Source organism: Colletotrichum acutatum, assembly GCF_030867785.1.
Source record: "Colletotrichum acutatum strain CBS 112980 chromosome Unknown BDZ83scaffold_50, whole genome shotgun sequence".
Classification (NCBI taxonomy): Eukaryota; Fungi; Ascomycota; class Sordariomycetes; order Glomerellales; family Glomerellaceae; genus Colletotrichum; species Colletotrichum acutatum.
The window spans coordinates 76,011-98,312 of NW_026849044.1; the positions used below are offsets into that span (position 1 = coordinate 76,011).

A 22,302-nucleotide genomic window follows, 5' to 3' on the forward strand; every position below is an offset into this window, starting at 1 on the left:
TCGCGACGACTTCGCTGACATAAGACACGAAGATTCATGCCGAAAAGTACAAGGCTGCGCGCTGTGGAATTCGTTCAGTGAGAGTCACTAATGCCTTGGGTGCTTACAAGGTAGGATCAATTGGCAGAAGGACACCCCGACTCCACGTGGCCTGGCATGCTTCTAGACTCACTAGGTACCTGACCTGGTGTAAGCCACCGGCTGCAGTCATTAGATCAACCATTAGGCAGATGACTGCCATGGCTGAGCAGGCAGCGATTGGGAACAGGCAAACTGGTAGTTGGATTACAAAGCGAGTCGCGGCCTGATGGGACAGCTGCATGTGTCGGATGCTTAGGGGGTTTTGTGAGATATGTGGCGGAGGATGATGTTGGTAGTAACACATGTGAGATATTGATTGAATGTCCTGGTGTAAAAGAAGAATGTCAATAGATGGCTCACAAAGGTGCCGTACCTGTGTCTGGATTGACCGCCCACGCCGCTCTCTCCCAAAACAGTGACGGAAAGGCGGAACTCAGAATGACTTTGGTACCTAGTTTCCATAAAACGAGCATGAGAGTTGTTGAGCGCGTCGAGTATGTATTAGCCCTCAAATTGAATGAAATTCCTAACCTTGGATTTCTTGATGAGAGCGGTCTGCCGGCGAAGGCTTGTGATCTTCGAATGCCCGAAGCAATGGGACCCAACTTGTTGCTGAAGGAGGCAAGGAAACAGCAAGGACACATACAGTCACCCAAATGGAAACGGCCCGGAGGAAAGAACAAATGGAGAGAAGCGTACTTGCCGTCGCCCATTGAAAGGGGACCCCGCTATGACGAGACAGCGCCGCACGTGACCCTTGCCTAGCCCAATCGTGCCTACCCGACTTCGTTGGCCTGCCTGACTGAATTTTTCGCTTAAGAAGTACGGCTTCCTTGCAAGCTCCCCCGCCATCCTCAAAAACATAACCCCCCCTAAAGTCGATCAGTCGGTGACGATTTCCACACGTCGAAAAGTTTACAGCCCACTACCCATCCCTCTCTCCGGTACGAATTCATCTACTCCGCGCCCTTGCTGACGCTGGTTTTTGCTTTCACGTCAACAAACCTCTCCATCTGTTTGCTTTCTTCGCTTTGCGCCAGCTGCTAACCTCGCGATCAGCCCCGCTTGTTTACAATTAACTCGCACCGAACCGATTCCTTCACCGATCGCAAACATGGCCGAAACTCAGACTCCTACCTTCAAGCTCGTCCTTGTCGGTGATGGCGGTACCGGAAAGGTGAATCTAATACTCCCTCGTCCCCCATGGCCCTTATCGAGGTTGCGCCCGACAACAGCGTTTGCCCTTTTCGCAAACATCGACCCCTCGACTTGAGCCGAAGGCACTCCCTTCCGCTTCCCCCCCTCCATTTTATCGCGTTGCTAACAATGTGTAACGTTGTAGACCACCTTCGTCAAGCGTCACTTGACTGGTGAGTTCGAGAAGAAGTACATGGCCACTCTTGGTGTCGAAGTCCACCCTCTGGGCTTCAGCACGGTAAGTACCTCCCATTGGCTTGGTTCCCCTACAACATCGGTCGCCGGTCTCTAACTCAGCGCGCGCAGAACTTTGGTCAGATTCAGTTCGATGTCTGGGATACCGCCGGCCAGGAGAAGTTTGGTGGTCTCCGTGATGGTTACTACATCAACGGCCAGTGCGGTATCATCATGTTCGATGTCACCTCCCGTATCACCTACAAGAACGTCCCCAACTGGCACCGTACGTGGCACCCATTGGATTGGCATGACTCGAATCCGTATCCTTGACCCCAAACAACCAGCCCAACTAACAAGGACCATCTAGGCGATCTCGTTCGTGTTTGCGAGAACATCCCCATCGTTCTCTGCGGTAACAAGGTCGACGTGAAGGAGCGCAAGGTCAAGGCCAAGACCATTACCTTCCACCGCAAGAAGAACCTCCAGTACTACGATATCTCTGCCAAGTCCAACTACAACTTCGAGAAGCCTTTCCTCTGGCTTGCACGCAAGCTTGTCGGCAACCCCGCTTTGGTACGCTCCCGAACGATTCTCTGCACCGGTTTCTGCCTCGAAAATTTTAATGCTAATTGCTCCACAGGAATTCGTTGCTGCACCGGCTCTCGCTCCCCCCACCGCTCAGGTCGACGAGAAGCTCCTTGAGCAGTACCGCCAGGAGATGGCTGAGGCCTCCAACATGCCTCTGCCCGGTGAACTTTCCGACGATGACTTGTAAAGATAGAGACGCGGCATGGACATGATCCCAATGGGTGGAACGGTTGAAAGGACGTCGTGAACCGAAATTCTCTGGCGCAGACCGGCAACAGCTGGTCACGGTCATTATGGTAGAAGACGGCACGGCCGGTTCGTATGGTAGACTCGGAGCTGGATGGAGGGTTTTACACTTGCTGCGAGACGACCAGCATACTTTGAGTAGTTTGACGCCTTACAAGATGAACACTGAGTCCTTACATTTCCACCAAGGTGTCTCGGGTTCCGCTCGTCCTCTTCTCTACTATGCGTGTCCGTATCTCGACAGACAGCGCAATGCATTTAATTAGATAGCAATTCAATGGTTAGCTAGGAATGATCGGGCAGACAGAAAGACGGACGGACAGAGAAGGAGAGAGAAAGATCGCAAAGGCCGCCAGAGAAATCATCAATAACATGGTCTCGCCAGGAGCTACACGACTTCTCATCATATTCTAAGTGAGAGATGATAAGTGCGTTTCAGATATCTCGAAAGGTGCATAAATAGCACAAAAGTAAGTAGTACCTTGGACGGTGATGTGACGGACCCAGTTGACGAGTGAGACCGAATGAGGTACCTAAATAGAGAGTCCTGGGTCTAGACTCAGAGGTATTGCCTTGCCTTTCGGTGAGTGTAGGTGAGAGGTGGATTAGTTACCCATCCTGTGAAACTTATTCTAAAGTTGGCATTCTTGAACGTAGTGCAGAAATAAAGAACTTATGGAAGACTCACACACCTCAGTTGTTTGAGACATGATCATAGGTGTAGGGAGTAACTTGGCAGCTGAAGCTTGACTTGAGAGGAGAGCTTGAGCATTTGCACAGATGGATCCGTATTGTGGCTGCAAGCACTATTTTTGCACCAGATTTAGGCATGTCTTTTCTAGGGTCCGGGGTCGTCTCCTCTTATGGTCACCAACCTCCTCTGAATGTACACGATACTCTGCCAAAGTCAGCGCATACCCCCTGTTCGCTTCTCTAAACGCGCTTTTGGTTACTCAAGAAACAGAAGTACTAGTCTGCTAGACACCCGGGATCCAGTGACGCGTCTGGTTGTCTGTTTGTCGGGAGGTGGCTGGGTGTCAATCTCTGATAGTACGGATCTTTGGTGTCTGATGGAAGAACCGAGAGTTGCTGGCGGAATATAAGAGGACATGGATTGTAATGGGAGATTCGTTGCTGAGTGCAGCTTATGTGCCAATTGCCACACGCGTCACTGGGTCTGCTGGATTTCTGGAAAGGCAAGGTGGGCGTTTATTTGTATGCGGTGGAGGACAAGTTTTTTCCGTACTCAATCAAGTGTGTCCGTATATTGTGTCAGCCTTCAAGCACCAATTCGAATTGGCGCCATGTTCCATGGTCCCGGAGCAGACTCGGTCAGATGCGGCAGGGTGGGCACACGGATGAGGGATGGTCTGGGGTTGAACACCTACCACGCATCAGCGACGACTAGTTGTCTTTCGCGTCTTACTGCCAACGGAAGCATAGTATCGAATTCAGGTCGAACCGGGGCGTTTCGCACGCGCGTGATGGCACGTAGAAATGACGAAGAGCAATATCTCGGAATGCAGCAAATGACCAATCTCTACTTCGCTTTTCTGGATACAATTTACAACTGTGACCATATGACCTTGTATCCGGTATCTCGCGAACAGCTTTTATATGCATACGCGCGTGATTCGTCAGGCGAGGCACTAGACCAAAAGTACGCAAACTCCAGAAAATGGGGAGAATTAAGAGTGGAGGTAAGATGAGAGAGCGAGGGGACTTAGGGATGTCCATCGGGCAGCTCGTCAACGGTAACACCAGCAAGGTTCGATGCGTACTTGTAATTTTCATGCGGACCGCAAATGATTAAGGTGTTATTAGGGTCTGTCTTCAATCTTGTTGGTGTATGTAGCCCCTGGTGATGGAAAGTAGAGTGTTTTTGTTTTATTTCCCAATTGAAAACAGACGCGCGACGTGACTGGTCCGAGCCTTTTATGCGTACCTAGGCTATTCGTATCTCACCTTACCTTATGCCACTAAATTGCAGAAGCTAGGTGCCTACATTGAGCGCGTAAACTTGGGCTAAAGTCAGCAAGGAACAACAGACCCTGGGGTTCGTCAACATGAAGACATGTGCTAAAGTACCTACGTGCATGTGATGGTTATGCCTTGCGAACGACATTGTTTTATTCAGATGAATATGAACTTGGACTGACTTGCAGACTGTCTGCGCCGCATTCGTCCACCCATGGAAGATGGGGCCTATGAAATGTGAATAGAAGCATACCAGACCTGATGCTCATGCGCAAACATTGTTGCAAGGTAGAGCACATAAAAACAGACGTGGAGGTAACTTGGTGGGTCTGCGGATCCGTGCCGCGATCGCGCTGTTGTGCGGTACCTGACCTGGTAGGCTTAGTGGTACTGTACTCCGTGGATGATTATCACTTGCTACATACTTCACATCACACTTACGACCAAATCCAATGTGTATTACGCGTCAGTGTGAGTTTCCTTGAATCTACAGCGAAATTCATCCTCGTTTTCAAATACGCTTACTCGATGTCAATTTCAGAAAAGCTTTTATAGCACTGCACTAAGCCGGTATTCAGACCAAGCCCAGTACCAGTACCTACGGTACCCTGACCGGGTATCTGCAACTCCACTATCCACGTCCCTAGCGTGTAAGTGCCTTTCCCTAGTTGGGGTTCTCAGACGCGCCGTGTTCAACACCAAAACCCATGTGGGAGGCACCGCTACTCACCTGGACCGTACCTGACCTTAATTGCGACGAATAACCGCGCCTCGTGTGTCTCGACACTCTCGCTTCCCCACCTCGTCCGTTCCTGGGAACCTCTCTTCGTCATTCTTCCTCTTTACTTTACTCTCCTCCCAACTTTGTTTTGCCTGCAGTCCTACGATTATCTTCAATTCGCTTTATTCTCACGCCTGTCCCGTGTCTCGCCCAACCTTTCTTCAGTGCACGCTCGCTACTATCGCCCCCGGCTCGCGACTCCTCGTTCAATTGTGTCGACCCCGGATCATGACTGTCGTTTACTACTCATAGCTTCAACCGCCGCCATGTCTGTCTCCGACATCTCCTCTCAAGCCTTGGTTGGAGCTCCGCCGTCCTCTTCTTCCCCGTCTCCACGCGAATCCTCCTTGCGGAAAGATCAACCGGCGCAGACGCCTACGAGACAGCCTGTTGCAACTGGGACAGAAACTCCCGACTTCGCGCCATCTTCGTCTGTCAAGACAGAATTGTCAAACCCCGACTCGGAGCGTCACCCGAAAGGAAAGAGGAAGAGAACTGCGTATGTCGTTGTGTTTGGTCCCAATTGCTACGCGTTCTTGTGCTGTGGCCACTGACTCTCGTTTGACTTATGTAGCGCCAAAGACAAGTCGATACTTGAGGCTGCCTATGTTGCGAACCCGAAACCAGACAAGGCAGCGCGCCTAGACATTGTGAAGCGCGTCTCTCTCAACGAAAAGGAGGTTCAGGTATTTGCATAATTTTGCCGGTACGACAACGGTCGCGCTTAGTGCTGATTGCGGGCGTGTAGATATGGTTCCAAAATCGTCGCCAAAATGACAGGCGCAAGTCGCGGCCCCTCTCCGCCCAGGAGATTGCTGCTCTCCGATACGGTGGTATGCAAATACTCTCTTCGGACCCAGTAGCCTACACCTCTTCCCTGCCGGAAGAGAAAGCATCGCCAGTGGTAGAAACAGCTCCCGTCAACGCTGTCATGCCTGCGGAGACTCCGGTCAAGGCTATACGCCTGCGAGAAGACGAGGCCGATGAGCAGCCTCAACACGCAACACCGTTCATTCTCAGTGGCGGCCCTGAGGCGACGGCTTTGGAGACGCCATTATCCCAAGTCACGGCTTCCTCGTCTCAGCCTCACTCAACAGGGTCATTCTCCTTTTCGAACTCTGTTGGGTTCTTCACATCATCTCATTGGAACCCAGCAAGTGCCTTTTCAACCCCTTCAACGCTCAACCGCAGCGTTGACGAAACCCCCAAGTATGTCCCGCTCCATTGATTGTCAGTCGCATTTGTGCTAATATATTATGCAGATCCGATCTATGTACACCTGCGTCTTGCTCACCGCCTGCACATGGATCGCAAACCCTGCCCTCTCCTCAATCATCGCAACAGTCACAGGTGCGACTGTCGCTTTCACTCGAAGGCAAAGCTGAGCTTGTCTCTAATGAGAACTCGCCCCCTCGCTTTCAGCCTACGAAGCTATTCTCGGACTTGGCAGCCTTACCTCAGCCCAGAATAGCTCGACCGCTCCAGCGCAGTCACAGTGCCCTCCCTAGCGTGACTCTACCACCCATAACAGCCCTCACTGACTCGCTGCCACCGGCACTGGGACGAGGCAGATCTCGTGATGCTCACGCATGGGAGCTGTGCTGTGACGCTGATACTCGTGACGAGCTCACGACGCAAGCTGAAGACGAGTCTAATGGCTCTGCTGTCGCTGCCATCAGCCTCCTCCGCTCTACCAGCGGCGTGCTTCAAAACAACAGCTCCAAACGGAACTGTCCTGCAAGCAGGCCGGCTTCTCGGCCTCAACAGGCTAAGAAGCCTAAGCTTTGTCGCACATCTTCAAGCATGGCTAGAATGCAAACATCACTCGCTGACGGCGAGGAGTCCGTGTCTCAACCCAGTGAAGAGAAAAGCCTAGGTGATAAGGTCAAGGTGGACATGCTGATATCTCCATCCGGTGATTCTGATAAGGAGAATTGGATACCCGAGGACGAAGGCAACATGCGTCGGTTGCCGCCAATGAATGACCGAAGACCCTTGCCGGCTACCGTTGACGGCAAAAACAATGCGAGACGAACAGGTCGTACTTTACAGGACCATCCTGGGCCTGCTATATTCAGCAGTAGCCGCGCCAGAACGATGCCCGCTATGGGACGCCGAGGATCCGGAAAATATGTCACCATATTCGAGGATGGGCATGGCTCAAGCTCACCTACGACAAAGGGCACGGACGAGGTGGAGAGCTTCATGCGCGGCGGCGATGTAAGCCCGAGCAAGAAGGGCGACATGGATTGCATCGCAGGTCTGTTGTCTCTTAGCCAAGGTGCCTGGAGATAGAAACTTGGCGTGGAGACGGGCGGCTTCACATCCTTGTCGTGAGTAATCCGCGCCAAAAGTGAGTGTCTTTGTTGTACGCCCCCTTTTGGACACTCAGTCGGCTCCGTGGTAGAAACGGATAGATGCAAGTCCAACAACATGGGCAGCAGCCCCCTCGTCAAGCGAGTTGCGACACAGAGAGGCACGGCAAGCAGGGGCTGAGGGCCCGGCAAATTCAGAGACGGATGCGCCGGTCATGCTATCTATCGCTTGCGGAAGTTTTATACCTGTGTCGTCTCCTGCAGGATCCACGACCGACATGATGGAACCTGGCTCTCGCCCTCAGATGTCGCATTGCGTATGGGTTGAAAGAGTACCGTCTTTATCCTCATTTTTGGTGTTGTGTTGGGGCTTGGAATTACAACAAGCAAATGGCGTCTTGGGATTTGGTAGTAGATATGACTCTGCAAAGTCGGTTGTACGTGTGCAATGTTTATGTTCTGGCCAAGCCTGTAAGGCGCCACGGCGAAACAAGTCATAAAAAGAGCAATGAGTAAAAAAAACTAACAACAATACTGATTAATTAGTTGTCTGTGTTGCTCTGCGTGAACAAGAACGTCAATCAAGGTGCCATCATCTTCTTGTTGTCTTGCTAGATTAAGACGGACTCTCAATGCTCTCACATGATAACCCGGATGTTTGTGCTCACCTAGAAACAGCCCTCATGTTCACTAATGCAGAATTCAAAATTACATACGCTCTTTGTTGGGAGGATTAGATGGAAATAGGTGCCTTCGAGTCAGGCACAGGGCCAGAGTAATCTAGGTTCATATTTGTGGCAAAAGCTGTTTGGCATGTAACCACACCTGCTAGTCGGATCTACCACCAACTGCAGATGCTGGTGAGATTTCGATCTCACTTTCTTTGTTTCTATTCCTCTTTTGCTCGCTCTCTCTCTCTCTCTCCCCCCATCTCTCTCGGCTATGTATCCGTGTGTCGCACGAGGATCGACATCCTCTTGCCCTCTCTCCTTTCAGGTTGAGAGGAGGGCGAATGTATTGGCCTTCGTACCCGACAGCTACCCCATACTAGTATATACCGTGCCAACCCCAATGCCAGTATTATCTCCTTCGTCTTCTGATGATGTTAGAGAACACTGCTCATGCGAGCATGTCAGGTCTCAGTCTTTCCATCCACGCACACACAACAGTGTACGTCTCATGCTTTCCTGTCTTTCTTATGCCTTGCCAAATCGCTCAAGTCTATGAAACAAACAAATAAAAGATGCCAAAGCATCTCAGTCTAGCCCGCCCTCCTCGCTAGCAGGGTGAAATGCGGAGATGTAGTGTAGAACAGTCGAACAGAACAGAGCGTGCTACTTTGCGTAGCCGAGCCGCCTGTTTTGTGATTGTGAAGAAAGTTGGGAATCATGATGCTCTGTCTCTAACGAATAAACAAACGGCCGTTAATCACATGCCCAGCAGACTCATCTGCCTTCTCAAGGGACTCGCGCTGATGCTCCCGTCCTCGCTAGCGTAGCAGGCCGAGTCGGTGTCAATGTCCCACTCCGGATCATCATCCTTACCGTCCTCAGACGGGCAGAGGCTGCCGCCAGCAGAGGGGTCGAAGCCCTTCTGCGTTGCGGCGCGCGTGTTCCAGCGAAGAGTGCGGGAAACACTGTCGAACCACTCCGTCTGAGTTCGGACAACTGTGGGGAATGGATATTGTGAGGCAGTGATGGTAACGTAGTCTCCTTGCTTCAGCTCGACACGACCCTTGCCATCAAAGGCGCAGTACGCCGTAGCGCGGGAATTACGCGGCACCGACACGCGGAGGAGCATCGTGTCAGAGAGAACCATCGGGCGGAATGAGAGCGTATGCGGGCAGATGGGTGTCAGAAGAATAGCCGGGATGTCGGGGTGTACCAAGGAACCTCCGGCCGAAAGAGAATAAGCAGTTGAACCGGTCGGAGTTGAGAAAATACAGCCATCGGCCTGCACCACAGTGAGGAGCTCGTCATCGCCGTAAAGTTCCAAGTTCGAAACATACGGGGACGGGCCGCGGTCGATGACAAGTTCGTTCAGAACCTCGAACTGCTCTCCTTCCTCCGCCTCCTGGCCAAGAGTGCCGTCACGGTAGACGGTGCAGGTGAAGCGCATGCGCAAGTTGACACGCATGCCCTCGTCACCCATGATCCGGTCCAGGTGCTGCGTATACTTTTCGAACTCGAAGCTCGTCAGGAAGCCGAGACTGCCCAGGCTGAAGGACAGGACGGGGGGCACGATGCGCTGGAATAGCCATGAAGTGAAGAGAACGGTTCCGTCACCGCCGAGGGTGAGAACTAGGTCGAACTTCTCAGGTTGGCTCCAGCACAGATCAGGTGTCCAGTACTTGAGCATATCCTGGTACGCAGAGTTCTCTGCGACAATGCCACTGGCATCGAAGCGTCGAGAGTTGCGGAGCTTGGCGTCCACATAAACGTTGACGCCAACATTGGCACCATACCTCGGAGTGCGAAGCAACCAGGTAGCGAGCTCGCGGGTTAAGTAGACGAGCTGGTTATCGCGAGCTTTGGTGACAATCATGACATTGCGAACAGCGCGCTTGATGGGGCGACGTTGCAACTGCTTGGAGACCTCGCGTACGCCGGTGGCTGTCTGTACGAGCCTAGAGTGGGACATGCAGTCGTCATTCTTGATCTCCTCGAGAACCTTATCGATGTTGACGGCATCATCGAATCGGTTGTGATAGAAGCAAGGGGACTGCAAGGAGGGCAGGGCCGTGGTGGGGGTCATGCTCCGGTTGGCCAGCTCGTTCAAGGCGTCGGCCAGCTTCTGGGACGAAGCAGTGGCGGGGCGGTTGTCGCAACCGCCTTGTTGGGACAACATGCCGGTAAGTGAGAGGGCTTCGGGTTTATTTCTGCGAACAACCGAAGCCAAGGCTTTCATAATAGTTTGGCGGGGAACTTCGTGGGAAGGTGCGCGGCGATGGCCCTTGGAAGGATGGGCGGCAGCGCTGGCGTTGGCGTTGGTGGACTTGGACAGAGGAGGCGGGAGCAGCTCGGGATAGGCGGCGGTAGAGGTTATTGATAGGGAGCTTCTTCTTATCGAGGACGAGGGGTTTTGTGTTGCAGCAGCTGTAGCAGGAAATCCGGCTTCGGCGCAAGCATAGGGTTCCTCCTCTGCTACCGGACCAGCATTGCGATGCAGTGACAGTGAGTGTGAGTGCGAGTGAAGATGGGAGACAGAGTTGGAGGTGGAGGCGGAAGAAGAGAGAGGTCGGTCGTGGACGGTGGTGGTGCTGACACTGGCACTGGAGCTTTTGGGGCGGTCGGAAAGCGAGGTTTTAACTCCATGGGGGTCGGAAGAGGGCGACGAGGACGGCAACGCGGACGGCTGGTGCTGTTGCAGTGACAATGGCGCTGGCGGCGGAAGCGGATTCGGATTACTGAGGGCGGGGTGCAGGGCGGTGGGCGAGGAGACGAAGCCCGACATGGTTAAGAATAGTGGCACTGCCGTATCTCCGCCGACGGGGTGTGGAAAGTGAGGGAGATGTGGATGAGGATCGGGGATGGGTGTGATGGATGGAGGAGCGAAGTACTCTGTACCGCGCGAACCGATCCAAGGTGAGTTGAGTTGAGGTGGGCGAGTGGCCGGAAAGTAAGCGATGGACGGCTAGGTGGTAATTAATTGTCGCAAAAAATAATGCAGCAGCAGTGACGAAAGAGTAATAATAGCACCTTCCGGGGGCCTGGGCTGCACGGCAGAAAACCTAGGTACCTTTCTCTGTGAGGTAATGTGGTGCAAGGCACGGGTACCGTAAGGTAGGTACTCCTGACTTGGTAGGCGAACCGTGGAAGCGGGCAGGGGGTCGGGTGGTGGCAGGGACCTGTTCTCCGCTAAGGCCGAGCGAAGTTCGAACACCAAGCGGTAATAGCAGACACAACTGACTACTGGCGAACCGAGAAGTAGCAAGTACCCAAGTACTGTCCCTACTGCAACGTGGAGACCACACACAAAAGGAGGTCAACGAAGCAACTTTCTAGACTCCAAGGAAATGGAACCTGGGAGTCAACAACCGGACCTTACGGACCACCGACGCCGATGGGTCTCGATCAAGTACTGATGGGCGTTGTTGCCGTGTAGATCCTTGTGTTAGGCCGCGATTGAACGACCTTTGCTTGTGTGATGGAACGTGTATCCGTACTGGACGAGTTTACCGCAAACTCGTACAAGTGTTCAGAACGTCTCTAATGTCGGGTGGTACACAGATTCAGAACAGTGTCCAAATGGAGATAGTCGGTTCTTTCGCAAGCTTGGTAACCTGGCAACCTTACTGAGAACGGCAGTCGTAACTCTAGGCTCTATGCTCAGAGAATCTGTCTGTCTGTCTTCTTTTGTTCTGAAGCGCACCCTCCAGAGATGCAGGTCGATGTGCAGGTAAGCTGGACGCTTCCTGCAGAGTTGTGACTCGGGTGTGACGGGACCTCGGATGGAACGAATGACGCTAAATTGTGTCGAATTGCCGCCTCGGGACGGATAACTAAACCAGGCTGATGACTGCTGATTTGTCTGACAATGTCGCAGTCGGGTGTGACGACTAACTAGAACCTGAGCGATGAACTACTGGTCTGGCAGGTCGGTTCTTGGTAGTCCGGATGGGGCGTCTTGGAGGTTGAGGATGATGAGAGCTGAGCCGAGTCGAAAGTGTGATACCGAAGGCGATCGAATAGGAAACGATGAAAAGCCAGCAGCCGCAACAAGGTAATTAAGTGAAAAGGGGTATGATTGCAATGCAGTGCACACACAAGGTATCTGATGCAAAGACGAGGCGAGACGATGCAGGCAAGTAAAGAATTATGAACAATGCCCCAAGAGACGTAGCGGCCGAGGTAATTGCTAGAACTACCGGAGCTCTGCTTCGAAAGGAACCAGGGTGGGGAGAGGAGGAGGAGGTTGTGGCGGTAGAGAAGGAGAAGGAAGAAGAAGAAGAAGGAGAAGAAGAAGAGCGATAAACCAAACGAAGACGAAATAAGAGAGTGACCAGACTGACTGACAAGAGAACAGAGGGGAGGCCAGTTCAAGATTCGTCCCAGCAGTGCAGGAGCTTTAATATTCTAGGTCACAATAGACATTCCTCCCCTCTCCTCCCCTTACCTACCCCCTTCCCCCTCCATTCCTATTGTTTTCAGTCTGATGTCGATCGAATCGAGCAGCAGGATGGATGTGATGCGACAAAGGGCGCTCCCGCCATAACGCCCAAGCTCAAGCACCCTGTTCTGCTACTTTGCTCTGGGCTGAGGATGATCCACTTGACTTTTCTTCACGAGGTATCCCTACTCCGTCTTCAGGTGGTCTAAGGTACGGATATCAAGAAGCCAATCTTCTGTTCCCTCTCGGTACCTGTGCCCCCCAATCCTGATCCATAACCTATTACCTTGTTCTTCTCTTCGCCCTGGCCATGTTGTTGGACTGTATCCGTTCGAAGTTACGAACTACGAATACCCTGCTCCTCCTTAGCTACATCCATGACCCATATCCTTAACCGTGTTACTATCATCTTTGGCAGCCTCCAAACTTCAAAGGTTCAGCACCCGCAGTACGCGCCTGCCATGTTGCATGCATCATCCTGCTGCCAGGAGGCCGGACAATCGGTGGCCTGGGGCACAGATACGTATCTACGGACCCTATCCGATAGTGGCTTGGTGTATCCGTAGTCGTAACTAATGTAGGCACGTTACGATGCATCCATATGCTACGGATACACGTGTAGACCCAGAGATAGGACTGGTTGCTCAAAAAGATCGGGCTTGTGATGAAGTCAACGGGTGTAAGAGCCAGCCAGCGAAAGGATGCAAAGCAAGCAAGGTGCGGCGAATGGTAAAACGTCGATACGTACTCCCCGTCCATATCCCTAGCGGTCCCCAGTCAAACGTCTCTTCCTCTAACCTCTTCTGCAAAGCCAGGTTCTATGGAGGGCAAGGGAGACCAACAAGGGGCGGCATGACATTGGCAGACCCCCCTGGTGGGCCGGGAACGTCTTCTGGTCCCCAGTCCCCAGCCAATGCAGGCCCGTTGGATCGTGGTGCGCCAATACCGAGAGGGCTACCTGCTGTACAGAGACGGATACCTATAGCCCGTATTGCGTACATACGTCTGGTCCATGGATAGGCAGTAGAGCAGGTACCTTACCTTACACTACTGTACTGTCTACCTTTCCGGCGCCCTGGAGCCAGATGCTGCCGTGTCTTGACAGGCACGCCGCACGCCGCACGCCGCACCTCACGCACAGCATCCCCTTTTGCAGCTGCGGGCAACGTCCAGGAGAGGCAACAGGAGACGGGACACCAAGTGTATCGTGTACCCGCTCGGGTCGCCACAAATGTCGCACTTGTGACGGTACCGAATACTCTGCAACTCGAGCCTGTGTTCCTTTAGTCAACGGACGAGACGAGAGAGGCCCTTCTCTCTTTACCGATTGTTGTTGTTATTGTTGTTACCCTTGGTCTGCTATGATCAGCTCTTGTCTGGACTTTTTGATCCTATCTGTTGTACACGTGTAGTAGCATCGATGATCACCCACCGCGTGTAAGAAAGACCGGGCAGTCCGACATCCAGCCATCGAGTCGCCTCAGATCTGTGCGCGACTCTATCTGTCGGAGGCGTTTGACTGGAGCTGTCCACTTTCTGTTACGATAATGAGAAGAATCAACACCATAGGCCAGACAACGGGCAACGTGGAACTCTCTCCAACAAGCGGTAACAATAGCAAGCGCTCGCTGGATCCAATGACAGGAGCAGTTCATGCGGTCACGATACTGGGGCAGCATGGGAAGCATGCCCGTACGGTAGTGCGACAGCCACAATAGATGGTCCGGTGGCTATTGTGATGACACCAAAAACCGTGGCTATCGACTGGACAGAGGCTAGGTATCCGCGCAATGCGTAGGAATCAAAGAGCCATGCAGCTTCAATCTGGTCTCTGCTCTGCCCTGATCAACCGGTGCTTGTGCAGTCTCACTCTTTTGTCTGGGACACCACTAGGCCGGGGTGGTCGGAGGCGAAACAACGATTCTGTCCGTTTCCCGTCGTCTCAAATGACAAGTCTTTCCCCATATCCCATACCACCGTACACAAATTCTGGCGGCAACAACTCTTCTGACTCTCTCCTGAATCACTCGTTTGTAGTCGAGTAAGGTACGGCATGCGAGATTTCTTTCATGTGCGTGTGCATGTGTGCATGTGTGTGTGTGTGTGTGTATCCGCCGCCGGGTCTGGCCTCAACTTTCCGCTGGAAGACGCAGGCCGCAACTTGGCCTGTGTCCTGTTCCTGAGCGAGGGGCAAATTCTAGGTAGATCCTCTTCCAGTGATGGACTGCATTATGCCAGTGTGTTTCGAGGACGTGAGCCTTGACTCTCTGCTGCTGCTCGGCTTGGGCGGTCCTAGGCTTCCCGAGACGGCAACAGTGATCCACCGATGACAGCGAGATATGTCGAGGAAGAGAGGAAGCAAGGGTCATTGGTAGGTAGGTGTGTGTGTGATATCTGCAGATCGAGGCTGTCGTCCGAGGTAGCCCGATTGCTGCTGGACGGCTCGATTACCTTTGGGGAGCGCCGAGACATCCAATAGCTGAAAGGGCGGGAGAAGATCATGGCTTGACAGACTCCAGAAAGAAAACCTTTTTGCAGATCTGGAGCGTCCCATCCGGTAGTACGACAACCGCCAGCGAGGTGAGTGAGTGAAGTGGGGGATGCAACGACAAGAATCGGTCAGTTGTACATAAGCAGAACCGATAGCCAAGACTTTCCTCGGAACGAACCTTACCTCGAGATGTCTTAGCCAAGGTGACATTGGACCAGCACTGATGTGCTCAACAAATAGTAGAGGTCCTAGGTTATATCAGATAATCAGAGACATGTCAGATGGAGCTTGCCGTCAGTTGTCTGTGGGAACCTGGAGAGTATACGAATGAGGGCTGTGCTGCTTTCGACAACAATCCACCTCCCGTACTGCTGTTGTTGCAAAATCCCATGTTCCAAGGTCGTCGCCGTTGTTCTTCTTGTTGTTGTTATCATCAGCGTTGCATGGAGAAGGAAGGAGGAGTCGAGCTGGTTTGGACTTAATGCGGATCAAACACCGCCCGCTTTTTGGCCCGCCACGGACTAGGTGAGCTACCTAAGGTACTTCACCACATTACGCTTCCTACCTTATTTCTTTGCATGTACATGAACCTCCTTGACTGGCGGTTACCCGGCCTATGTTACTGGATAACACGTGCGTTTGGTACACCCCAAAACTCTGTTATCACACCATGTAGAGAAAATTCCTCCCTGATAAGTCAAAGTATCTCTACCTTTGCCTTCCTGGCACGACGTTCTAGAAGCTCTGCGGCGCTGCCTTCGCCCAAACTCCTAAGCGGAACAGCGGTCACAGGCCCGGATCCACTGAGCTGGAACACATGCATACGCAACGATAAAACTCGCTCCTTTTGCTTACTGGAGGCCAATGAAGATGCAAGACAAGAGTCCAAGATCATGCCTTTGAGCTTCTGCAAATAAGGCAGTTCATAGGAGGAAAGTAGAGCTGCTCCGGGAGATGGGACGTGAATATAACCGCATTCCGCCCCTACTTACATACCAACATCAATTATGCTTAAACTGGCCCGAAGCCACCTCGAGCAAAATCAATCTAATACCATGCCGCTTCATGTGGTGTACCTAACTGCGGCTCTTGGCGGCTACAACTCATTGGTCACCTCATTTCATACCCAGATTACGGAGTATTGCGTGAATGATACTTTGGCGTCGCCATCTCAGGCACGAAGGGACTCGATAAACCTGGGAGATCTTCTCGGGATAACAGAATTTCTACTAAGGGTATCTGAAGGCCTGGGCATCTAAGGTAGCTTGCGCCAGGTAAAACAGGAGAGACTCCACCCACGGTAAAATGACACCATTTTCCAGTGCCGACCGATGCAGAAAGGCAAGACACCTAATCCTCCCTCCCACGACAGACGGCCACGGAGCCGTTTCCAGTTTCCTCCGCAGGCGGGAGAGCGTCAAAGTTAACACCGTGACGGGAGACGTCCTGGTCAGAAACACCCGGTAGCTCCTAACCTTGGGGCCTGTCATTGTCGCAGGTTTCTCCGTGCCCCTGCCCGCTTCAGGACCCCTGAGATTGAGCTGAAACACCGCCTCACGCCGCATTTTCATCAACCTTCAAACAGGCCAAACAACGCCGTCGAGAGCAACCAACCCACTTTCCTGGACTTTGATATGCGACCTGATCCAGGTACGAGGTACTTTTCCAACATCGGCCGCAGGATAGCTTTCTGGCCCTTGTCTTCCGTGTCATGTTGCTACTGCTTCTGAATTTTGTGATAAGTGATAGCCTGTGAAGAGGCCCATTGCCGAGCCGGTTCCCGGCTCCCAGCTTCAACACTGTTTCCAGGTGCCGTCGTAGTTGCTCTCCCCCTGATTAAACCTCATGATAATTCGTCTTGCCACACCATCGGCCGTCTCGTTTCGACACTCCCCAGTCTGTCGTTCTCACCGTTGATAACTGAGTGAACCAATCCAGACCATCCCTTTTGGAACAAGGGCGTGATCCCCGATGCCTAGACGTCGATGCCGCGCGTTCTTCGTTGGTATCATGCTTTTCATCATCGACTGCATTAGACCAGTATCGATATCTCTCCTTCACTAGAACTCCTGAATAAGGCATCACCCGCGCCTGGGTTGTTGCTCGGCGGTTCCAAGACCCTGTATACTTCGATTGATGGGCAGATTTTACGCTGTCTTCGATTCCATGACGGTTCGGATGAACTGCTGCATGTCGGTCGCGTCTTGGCTGTCGTCGTCCATGGCCGCACCTAGCTCCGCTTGACGGATCTGGCTGCACACTGATTGACCTTTATTGATCACTTCATCCCAATCGGCCATAGAGAAAGTCCCCTCACTCTCCAACAACAGAAGGTCGTTCTGGGACGTGAAGATGACAACGTGGAGCGATTTTGACTGGTCAATCTCCAGAGGAGACGGGTCAACGATGATCTTATCACCATTCTCGACGACGGCCAATGTGGCACATGTGGCAATAGCCTTCAAAGGCACAGCAGCCGATAGCAAAGCCAAGATGGCACTGTGAAAGAGAGCCGGTAGCAGAGGCAGACTCTTTAATAAAGTAGGATAGTCAGCAGCTTTACTCCATATGTGACATCAGGCGGTGGCTTTGAGATATCTGAGATGGGCTTCTTCACTTACAGACTGAGCTTGTACTACTTTGCTGTTTGCATAGTCATTCTGCGGCGTCTCGGTTACCTGAAGCGTGACCTGAATGAGACATCGAGGGAAGTTTTTCACGGGAATCAGCTGGCGAAGAGCTGACCGCAAAATGTTCTCGAGCTGGCGTTCTCCAGTACCTAAATAGTCGTCACGATTGTGAGCAAAATTGACCACACGGTGCCAGAAAAAGGATAGTCTGACCTCCAACCCCTGCAGCAGGTCGTACGACAACATCAACGACAGATTCGAAGGGGTTTTCGTCTCGTCGTTGGACCTCAATCGGCCCATTGACGGCCGCAACCACGCAATAGCCGCCCCTTGAAAACGTTGCCGAACCATCTGCTCGTGGCAGATGTGAGATGCGGGCCTGGGGGTTCGAATTGAGAGTCATGGCGAACGATGATGCGGAAATGTTGGCAAATAAGGACAAGGGAGTGGACTGATGAGTTAGGATTTCTCCCTTGAGATGTGCTCGAAAAGCGAGTGCGAAATTCGTACAACAGCGACTTGAATATCCTGCCTCAAGCAACTTCCGGGAGGAAAAATTAGGATGAAGTTGGCAAGCCACAGGTACGTACCTGTCACAAGGCAAAGTTCCCAACAGCAGACCAATTGTAATCAAGATCTGCGTCGGCAGGCACGTCCTGTATCCGTACCTTAAGTACCTTAGGTGGGGGGGCTGCTTCATTGACCAGGCATGTATGTACGTAGGTACGCAGCACTCCGAGCTTTCTAAGCTTTACTTTGACTTCAACATCATTCAATATTCCATCAAACTTGGTTGCACAACCATCCCTTTATCACTGGATACCTGTTCTCGACCTTTCGTACCCTCCGTCATGGCTTCAGTAGATACTGCAACGCATGCCGGCACGACAGCCGTGCCTACCTTGAGTAATAAGATTCCCAAACTAGAACCCCGCCGACGTCGACCAACTCCCTCCAACCCAACGCCACGTCCCGAGACACCCACGCTGCCTGCACCACTAGGCCTCGATGACCACGAATACAAGACTCCCTCGAGACGGATCCTTTCCCAGAAAGACCACGAGCTTTTTCTGTCGTCTCCAACATACACTCTAATTCTAGCTTTCGTTTTTGGCCTCTCCGAGTCCGTCGAAGATACACCCCGCTCCGCCGTTGAAGATAGCAAACTCGGCCCTGCGATACGATCGATCCTCGCCATACTCGACGAAGTAGATGGATTTGTGAAAGAGGCTCCACCCGACGATCAAGAGGGCTCGCGCTTTGGAAACAAGGCCTTCCGGACGTTCCTAGACCTGGTGAAAGAGAAGGCAGCGGCTTGGCAGACGGGGTTGGGCGTCGGCGAGGCCGCAAACACTGAGGTATTGGTCTATCTGGAGCATTCCTTTGGCAACAGGCAGCGTATAGACTATGGATCAGGGCATGAGCTCAACTTCATCATGTGGCTTCTATGCCTTTACCAACTCCGAATCGTCACTAAGGACGACTTCCGACCATTGGTCCTCAGGGTTTTTGAGCGGTACCTGCAGGTCATGCGTAACGTCCAGTTGACGTACTATCTGGAACCCGCTGGCTCACACGGCGTATGGGGCTTGGATGACTACCAGTTTCTCCCATTTCTATTTGGCGCCTCGCAGCTTCTGCACCACCCATTCATCACACCATTGGCGATCCACCAAGACCTCACACTAGAGGAATTCAGTCACGATTATCTCTACCTTGGTCAGGTCAACTTCGTCAACGATACGAAAACGGTCAAGGGTCTACGATGGCACAGCCCCATGTTGGACGATATCTCAGCTTCCAAGTCATGGACCAAGGTGGAGGGGGGTATGCGCCGAATGTTCGTCGCCGAGGTTTTGAGGAAACTGCCGGTCATGCAACACTTTCTGTTCGGTTCACTCATCTCAGCAGTAGATGGGATGAGCACAGAGCAGGACTTTGAGCTAGGCGACGAAGAGCACGAAGAGGAAAGCGGCGAGATTAACCCGGGGAACGTGAGCAAGCATAAGCATCAACACGTCGGATGGGGTGATTGCTGCGGCATCAAGGTCCCTAGCAGTGTCGCTGCTGCTCAAGAGATGAGGAAGAGGGGGGCCCGCGATAATCTGCGGCGGATACCCTTTGACTAGACCTTCATGACGGGCTGCCATATGGCAAATTATGAAGAAGGAAAAAAGCCATGACAACAAGTACGAATAATGAACCCTTTTTTGATTATACTATTATGCACTACTATGAGTTGTTCTCCATATTGCCACTCCATCTTGTGGAAACCCCCTATTATACTTCTCTGGTTGTATTACGATGCTTAACAGCATCCTTCGTATTTCGTATGTTCAATTTTAGGCACAAGCCGCCTCAGTCGCCGTTCAATAAGGTATCTATCTACCTCACCAGGCCGAGCTCGTGAAGACGCTCAATACCTGGAAGGTGCGCCCACTGCTCACTGGACGGTGAGCCGCAAGTGAGATCGAACCACAGATCAGGGTGGTCGTTGTCGATGGAGTCCAGCGCGTAAGCGACGGTGCTGCCGTACAGGTCGCACCGCGGGACATTGAGACCCTTTTCGGGGTAGAAACGGTACGACTTGCAGCCGTCGGTGGTGTTCATGACGCTCTGTGAGTGAGGAGTCTTGTCAGCAATGCTGGGCTTAGAGTATTTTTTTTTTGGGGGGGGGGGGGGGAGGAGGGAGTATAATCAACTTACGGCACAGAATTGGTAGCAGCCCTCGAGGGTCACAGGTACGTTAGGGGCGTTGTTGACGAAGCGAGCCAAGAAGTAGTTGCCTACCGGCAAGCCGTGGACGCCGCAGTGGTTGTTACCTGGCATTGGCTTGCCCGTCGGCGCGTCGTTTTGGCACACCGTCTTTGTCGGGATTGTCGTCGAGGTAGGGACCGTGGTCAACGAGGCGGTGGTTATGGGTGCCATGGAGGTGTCGATGACGCAGCTTTCCGTCGGGATGATGGAGGAGAATGCCGTCGTCGCCTGGGCGGTGGATGCGACGATGCTGCTAGTGGTGTTGGGGAGGAAGGGTGTCACGTCGGGCGTCTGTGTTGTCCAGCTGGACGATGTTGGGGCTACCGAGGCGCTGGAGGTGGTCTCGTCGTCGCATGGCTCGGTCGTGGCGCTGGCCGGGGTGGTGGCTGACTGGGTATATGTTCCATTTTGAGTCTTTGTGGAGAGAGTGTACGTCGTAGTCGAGTTGGCAAGGGGCATGCTGGAGGTGCTGGTCTCGTCGTCGCAGGGTGTCTCTACGGCGGCGCTGGTTGATGTCTTGGTGGACCACGGCGCCGTGGAGTTGAGCTGGCTGCTGAACGCCGTCGAGGTTGAGTTGATGTATGCGGAATTAGAGCTCATGCCATCGTCACAAGGCTCGGTTGTCTGAGAAGGGGCCGCAGGCGTGGTGGTGTTGTGCCAGACGGGTACAGAGGTGACGGTTCCATCTGAATATCCCGTCGTCAAGGACGAGCTGGAGTATGGTGACGTGATGTTGGGGTACGGCTGGTGAGTGCTGGCTGTGTCGTCAGGACAGGGAGACTCGGAAGGAGCCACGGAAGAAACGGTTGTTGAGTTGACGGGCAAAGTGTAGCCGGTCGAGAGGATCACGGAAGTCGAAGAGGTGGTGTTCCATGCTGCTCTCGAGCTGGTAGAGTTGACAGACAGCGAAGACGAAGACGAAGGCAGGTAGGCTGTGCCGGTGCCTCTTGACGACGTCAAGTTGCCGCCATACGAAGTCGTCGCCGTGATGTAAAACGTCACATCCACCGTGGTGAAGGAGGTGGTGACACTCTCCGGACATCCAGAAGCGTGGAACGACGAGGAGGATGCGGAAGCAGTGGACGAGGTGTTGTACGAGAGCGTGTAGTGAGTGCTGCTGGCGGTCCCCGCGGCGGTGCCCGTGCCGACGGCAGACGAAGTCCCGTTGGAGGTGCCGTTGAAGTGGAATCGGGAGCGGCCCCGGGCGGCGATGGGACGAACCCATTCGCCCGATTCTAGGTCCGGTCGGGAGTCTGGGCCTCGGACGATGTGGGCGACAACCTGATTTTCACTTTTGTTAGCAATTTGCCCATCCTGTCAGATTCGATTTGAGTTTCCTGTCAATCTCACCCGTTCGTCTGAACTTTTCGGAGCCGCTACCGCATTTCCGAGGAGAAGGGCGGTGATGCCCAAGAAGAGACTTTGCTGCATGGCGTTGAGGAATGATCTGGACAGCGATAGGAAGACACCGAAAGGCTGAAGTAATGAGTAGTCAGAACAACAATTCCTGTAGGGTAGTGTGTCAAGCTGAATGGATGATGAGTTGCCTGATACACCGAGACCATTGGAGTGTAAGCCATCGCCTTCTTTATACACTGTCGCTGTCGTCGCTCAGATCTTCAGGGAGTTGCATGATCCCCATCGCAGGAGGCTTCGAGCCCTTGGTTCCCTTAAAGTGTGGAGGGCTCAAGAATAGAGGGAAGACTATGGGTGCTGTCTATTGAGAGTCGGGTCCTGAAGAAGTGGGAGGGGGGATGATAGTATTACGCAAGGGGGGGGTTTTCAACCCTTTCAAGCGACCACGGCTAAGACATCGTCGCAATGAGCAAAAACATCAGAACACAACGGATTGTCGGCAAGACGCCTCAAAAAGGGAGAAGAAAGTTCATGAATGTGGTATATTTCATTAACAAGCAGACCTCCTACGCCATTTCTCGAAGTGGACGGTCGAGT

At 52.8% G+C, this 22,302-nt stretch overlaps 5 protein-coding genes across 5 annotated transcripts; 3 read left to right on the forward strand and 2 right to left on the reverse strand.

The window, feature by feature from the left end:
• Positions 1-1,195: 1,195 nt before the first annotated feature.
• On the forward strand, positions 1,196-2,230 carry BDZ83DRAFT_719809 (ras family protein; the record flags this gene model as incomplete). Its single annotated transcript, XM_060512212.1, has 5 exons — positions 1,196-1,258; positions 1,424-1,516; positions 1,585-1,738; positions 1,823-2,028; positions 2,096-2,230. 5 exons carry the CDS (start codon positions 1,196-1,198, stop codon positions 2,228-2,230), a joined length of 651 nt encoding a protein of 216 aa, XP_060364619.1.
• A 3,083-nt stretch (positions 2,231-5,313) lies between these two features.
• Positions 5,314-7,342, forward strand: BDZ83DRAFT_578289 (uncharacterized protein; the record flags this gene model as incomplete). The annotated part of the gene is made up of 4 exons (XM_060505107.1): positions 5,314-5,546; positions 5,622-5,733; positions 5,796-6,256; positions 6,310-7,342. The coding sequence occupies 4 exons, from the start codon at positions 5,314-5,316 to the stop codon at positions 7,340-7,342; spliced, it is 1,839 nt and encodes a 612-aa protein (XP_060364620.1).
• Positions 7,343-8,790: 1,448 nt separating this feature from the next.
• On the reverse strand, positions 8,791-12,783 carry BDZ83DRAFT_652057 (ATP-NAD kinase-like domain-containing protein; the record flags this gene model as incomplete). The annotated part of the gene is made up of 5 exons (XM_060510499.1): positions 8,791-10,995; positions 11,101-11,270; positions 11,444-11,570; positions 12,607-12,676; positions 12,758-12,783. 5 exons carry the CDS (start codon positions 12,781-12,783, stop codon positions 8,791-8,793), a joined length of 2,598 nt encoding a protein of 865 aa, XP_060364621.1.
• Positions 12,784-17,109: 4,326 nt separating this feature from the next.
• BDZ83DRAFT_652058 (exosome complex subunit Rrp46) lies at positions 17,110-17,995 on the reverse strand (the record flags this gene model as incomplete). Its single annotated transcript, XM_060510500.1, has 3 exons — positions 17,110-17,493; positions 17,584-17,741; positions 17,806-17,995. 3 exons carry the CDS (start codon positions 17,993-17,995, stop codon positions 17,110-17,112), a joined length of 732 nt encoding a protein of 243 aa, XP_060364622.1.
• Positions 17,996-18,309: 314 nt separating this feature from the next.
• Positions 18,310-19,789, forward strand: BDZ83DRAFT_622422 (serine/threonine-protein phosphatase 2A activator 2). The gene has a single exon (XM_060508329.1). The coding sequence runs from the start codon at positions 18,444-18,446 to the stop codon at positions 19,719-19,721; it is 1,278 nt and encodes a 425-aa protein (XP_060364623.1). The 5' UTR covers positions 18,310-18,443; the 3' UTR covers positions 19,722-19,789.
• Positions 19,790-22,302: the final 2,513 nt, after the last annotated feature.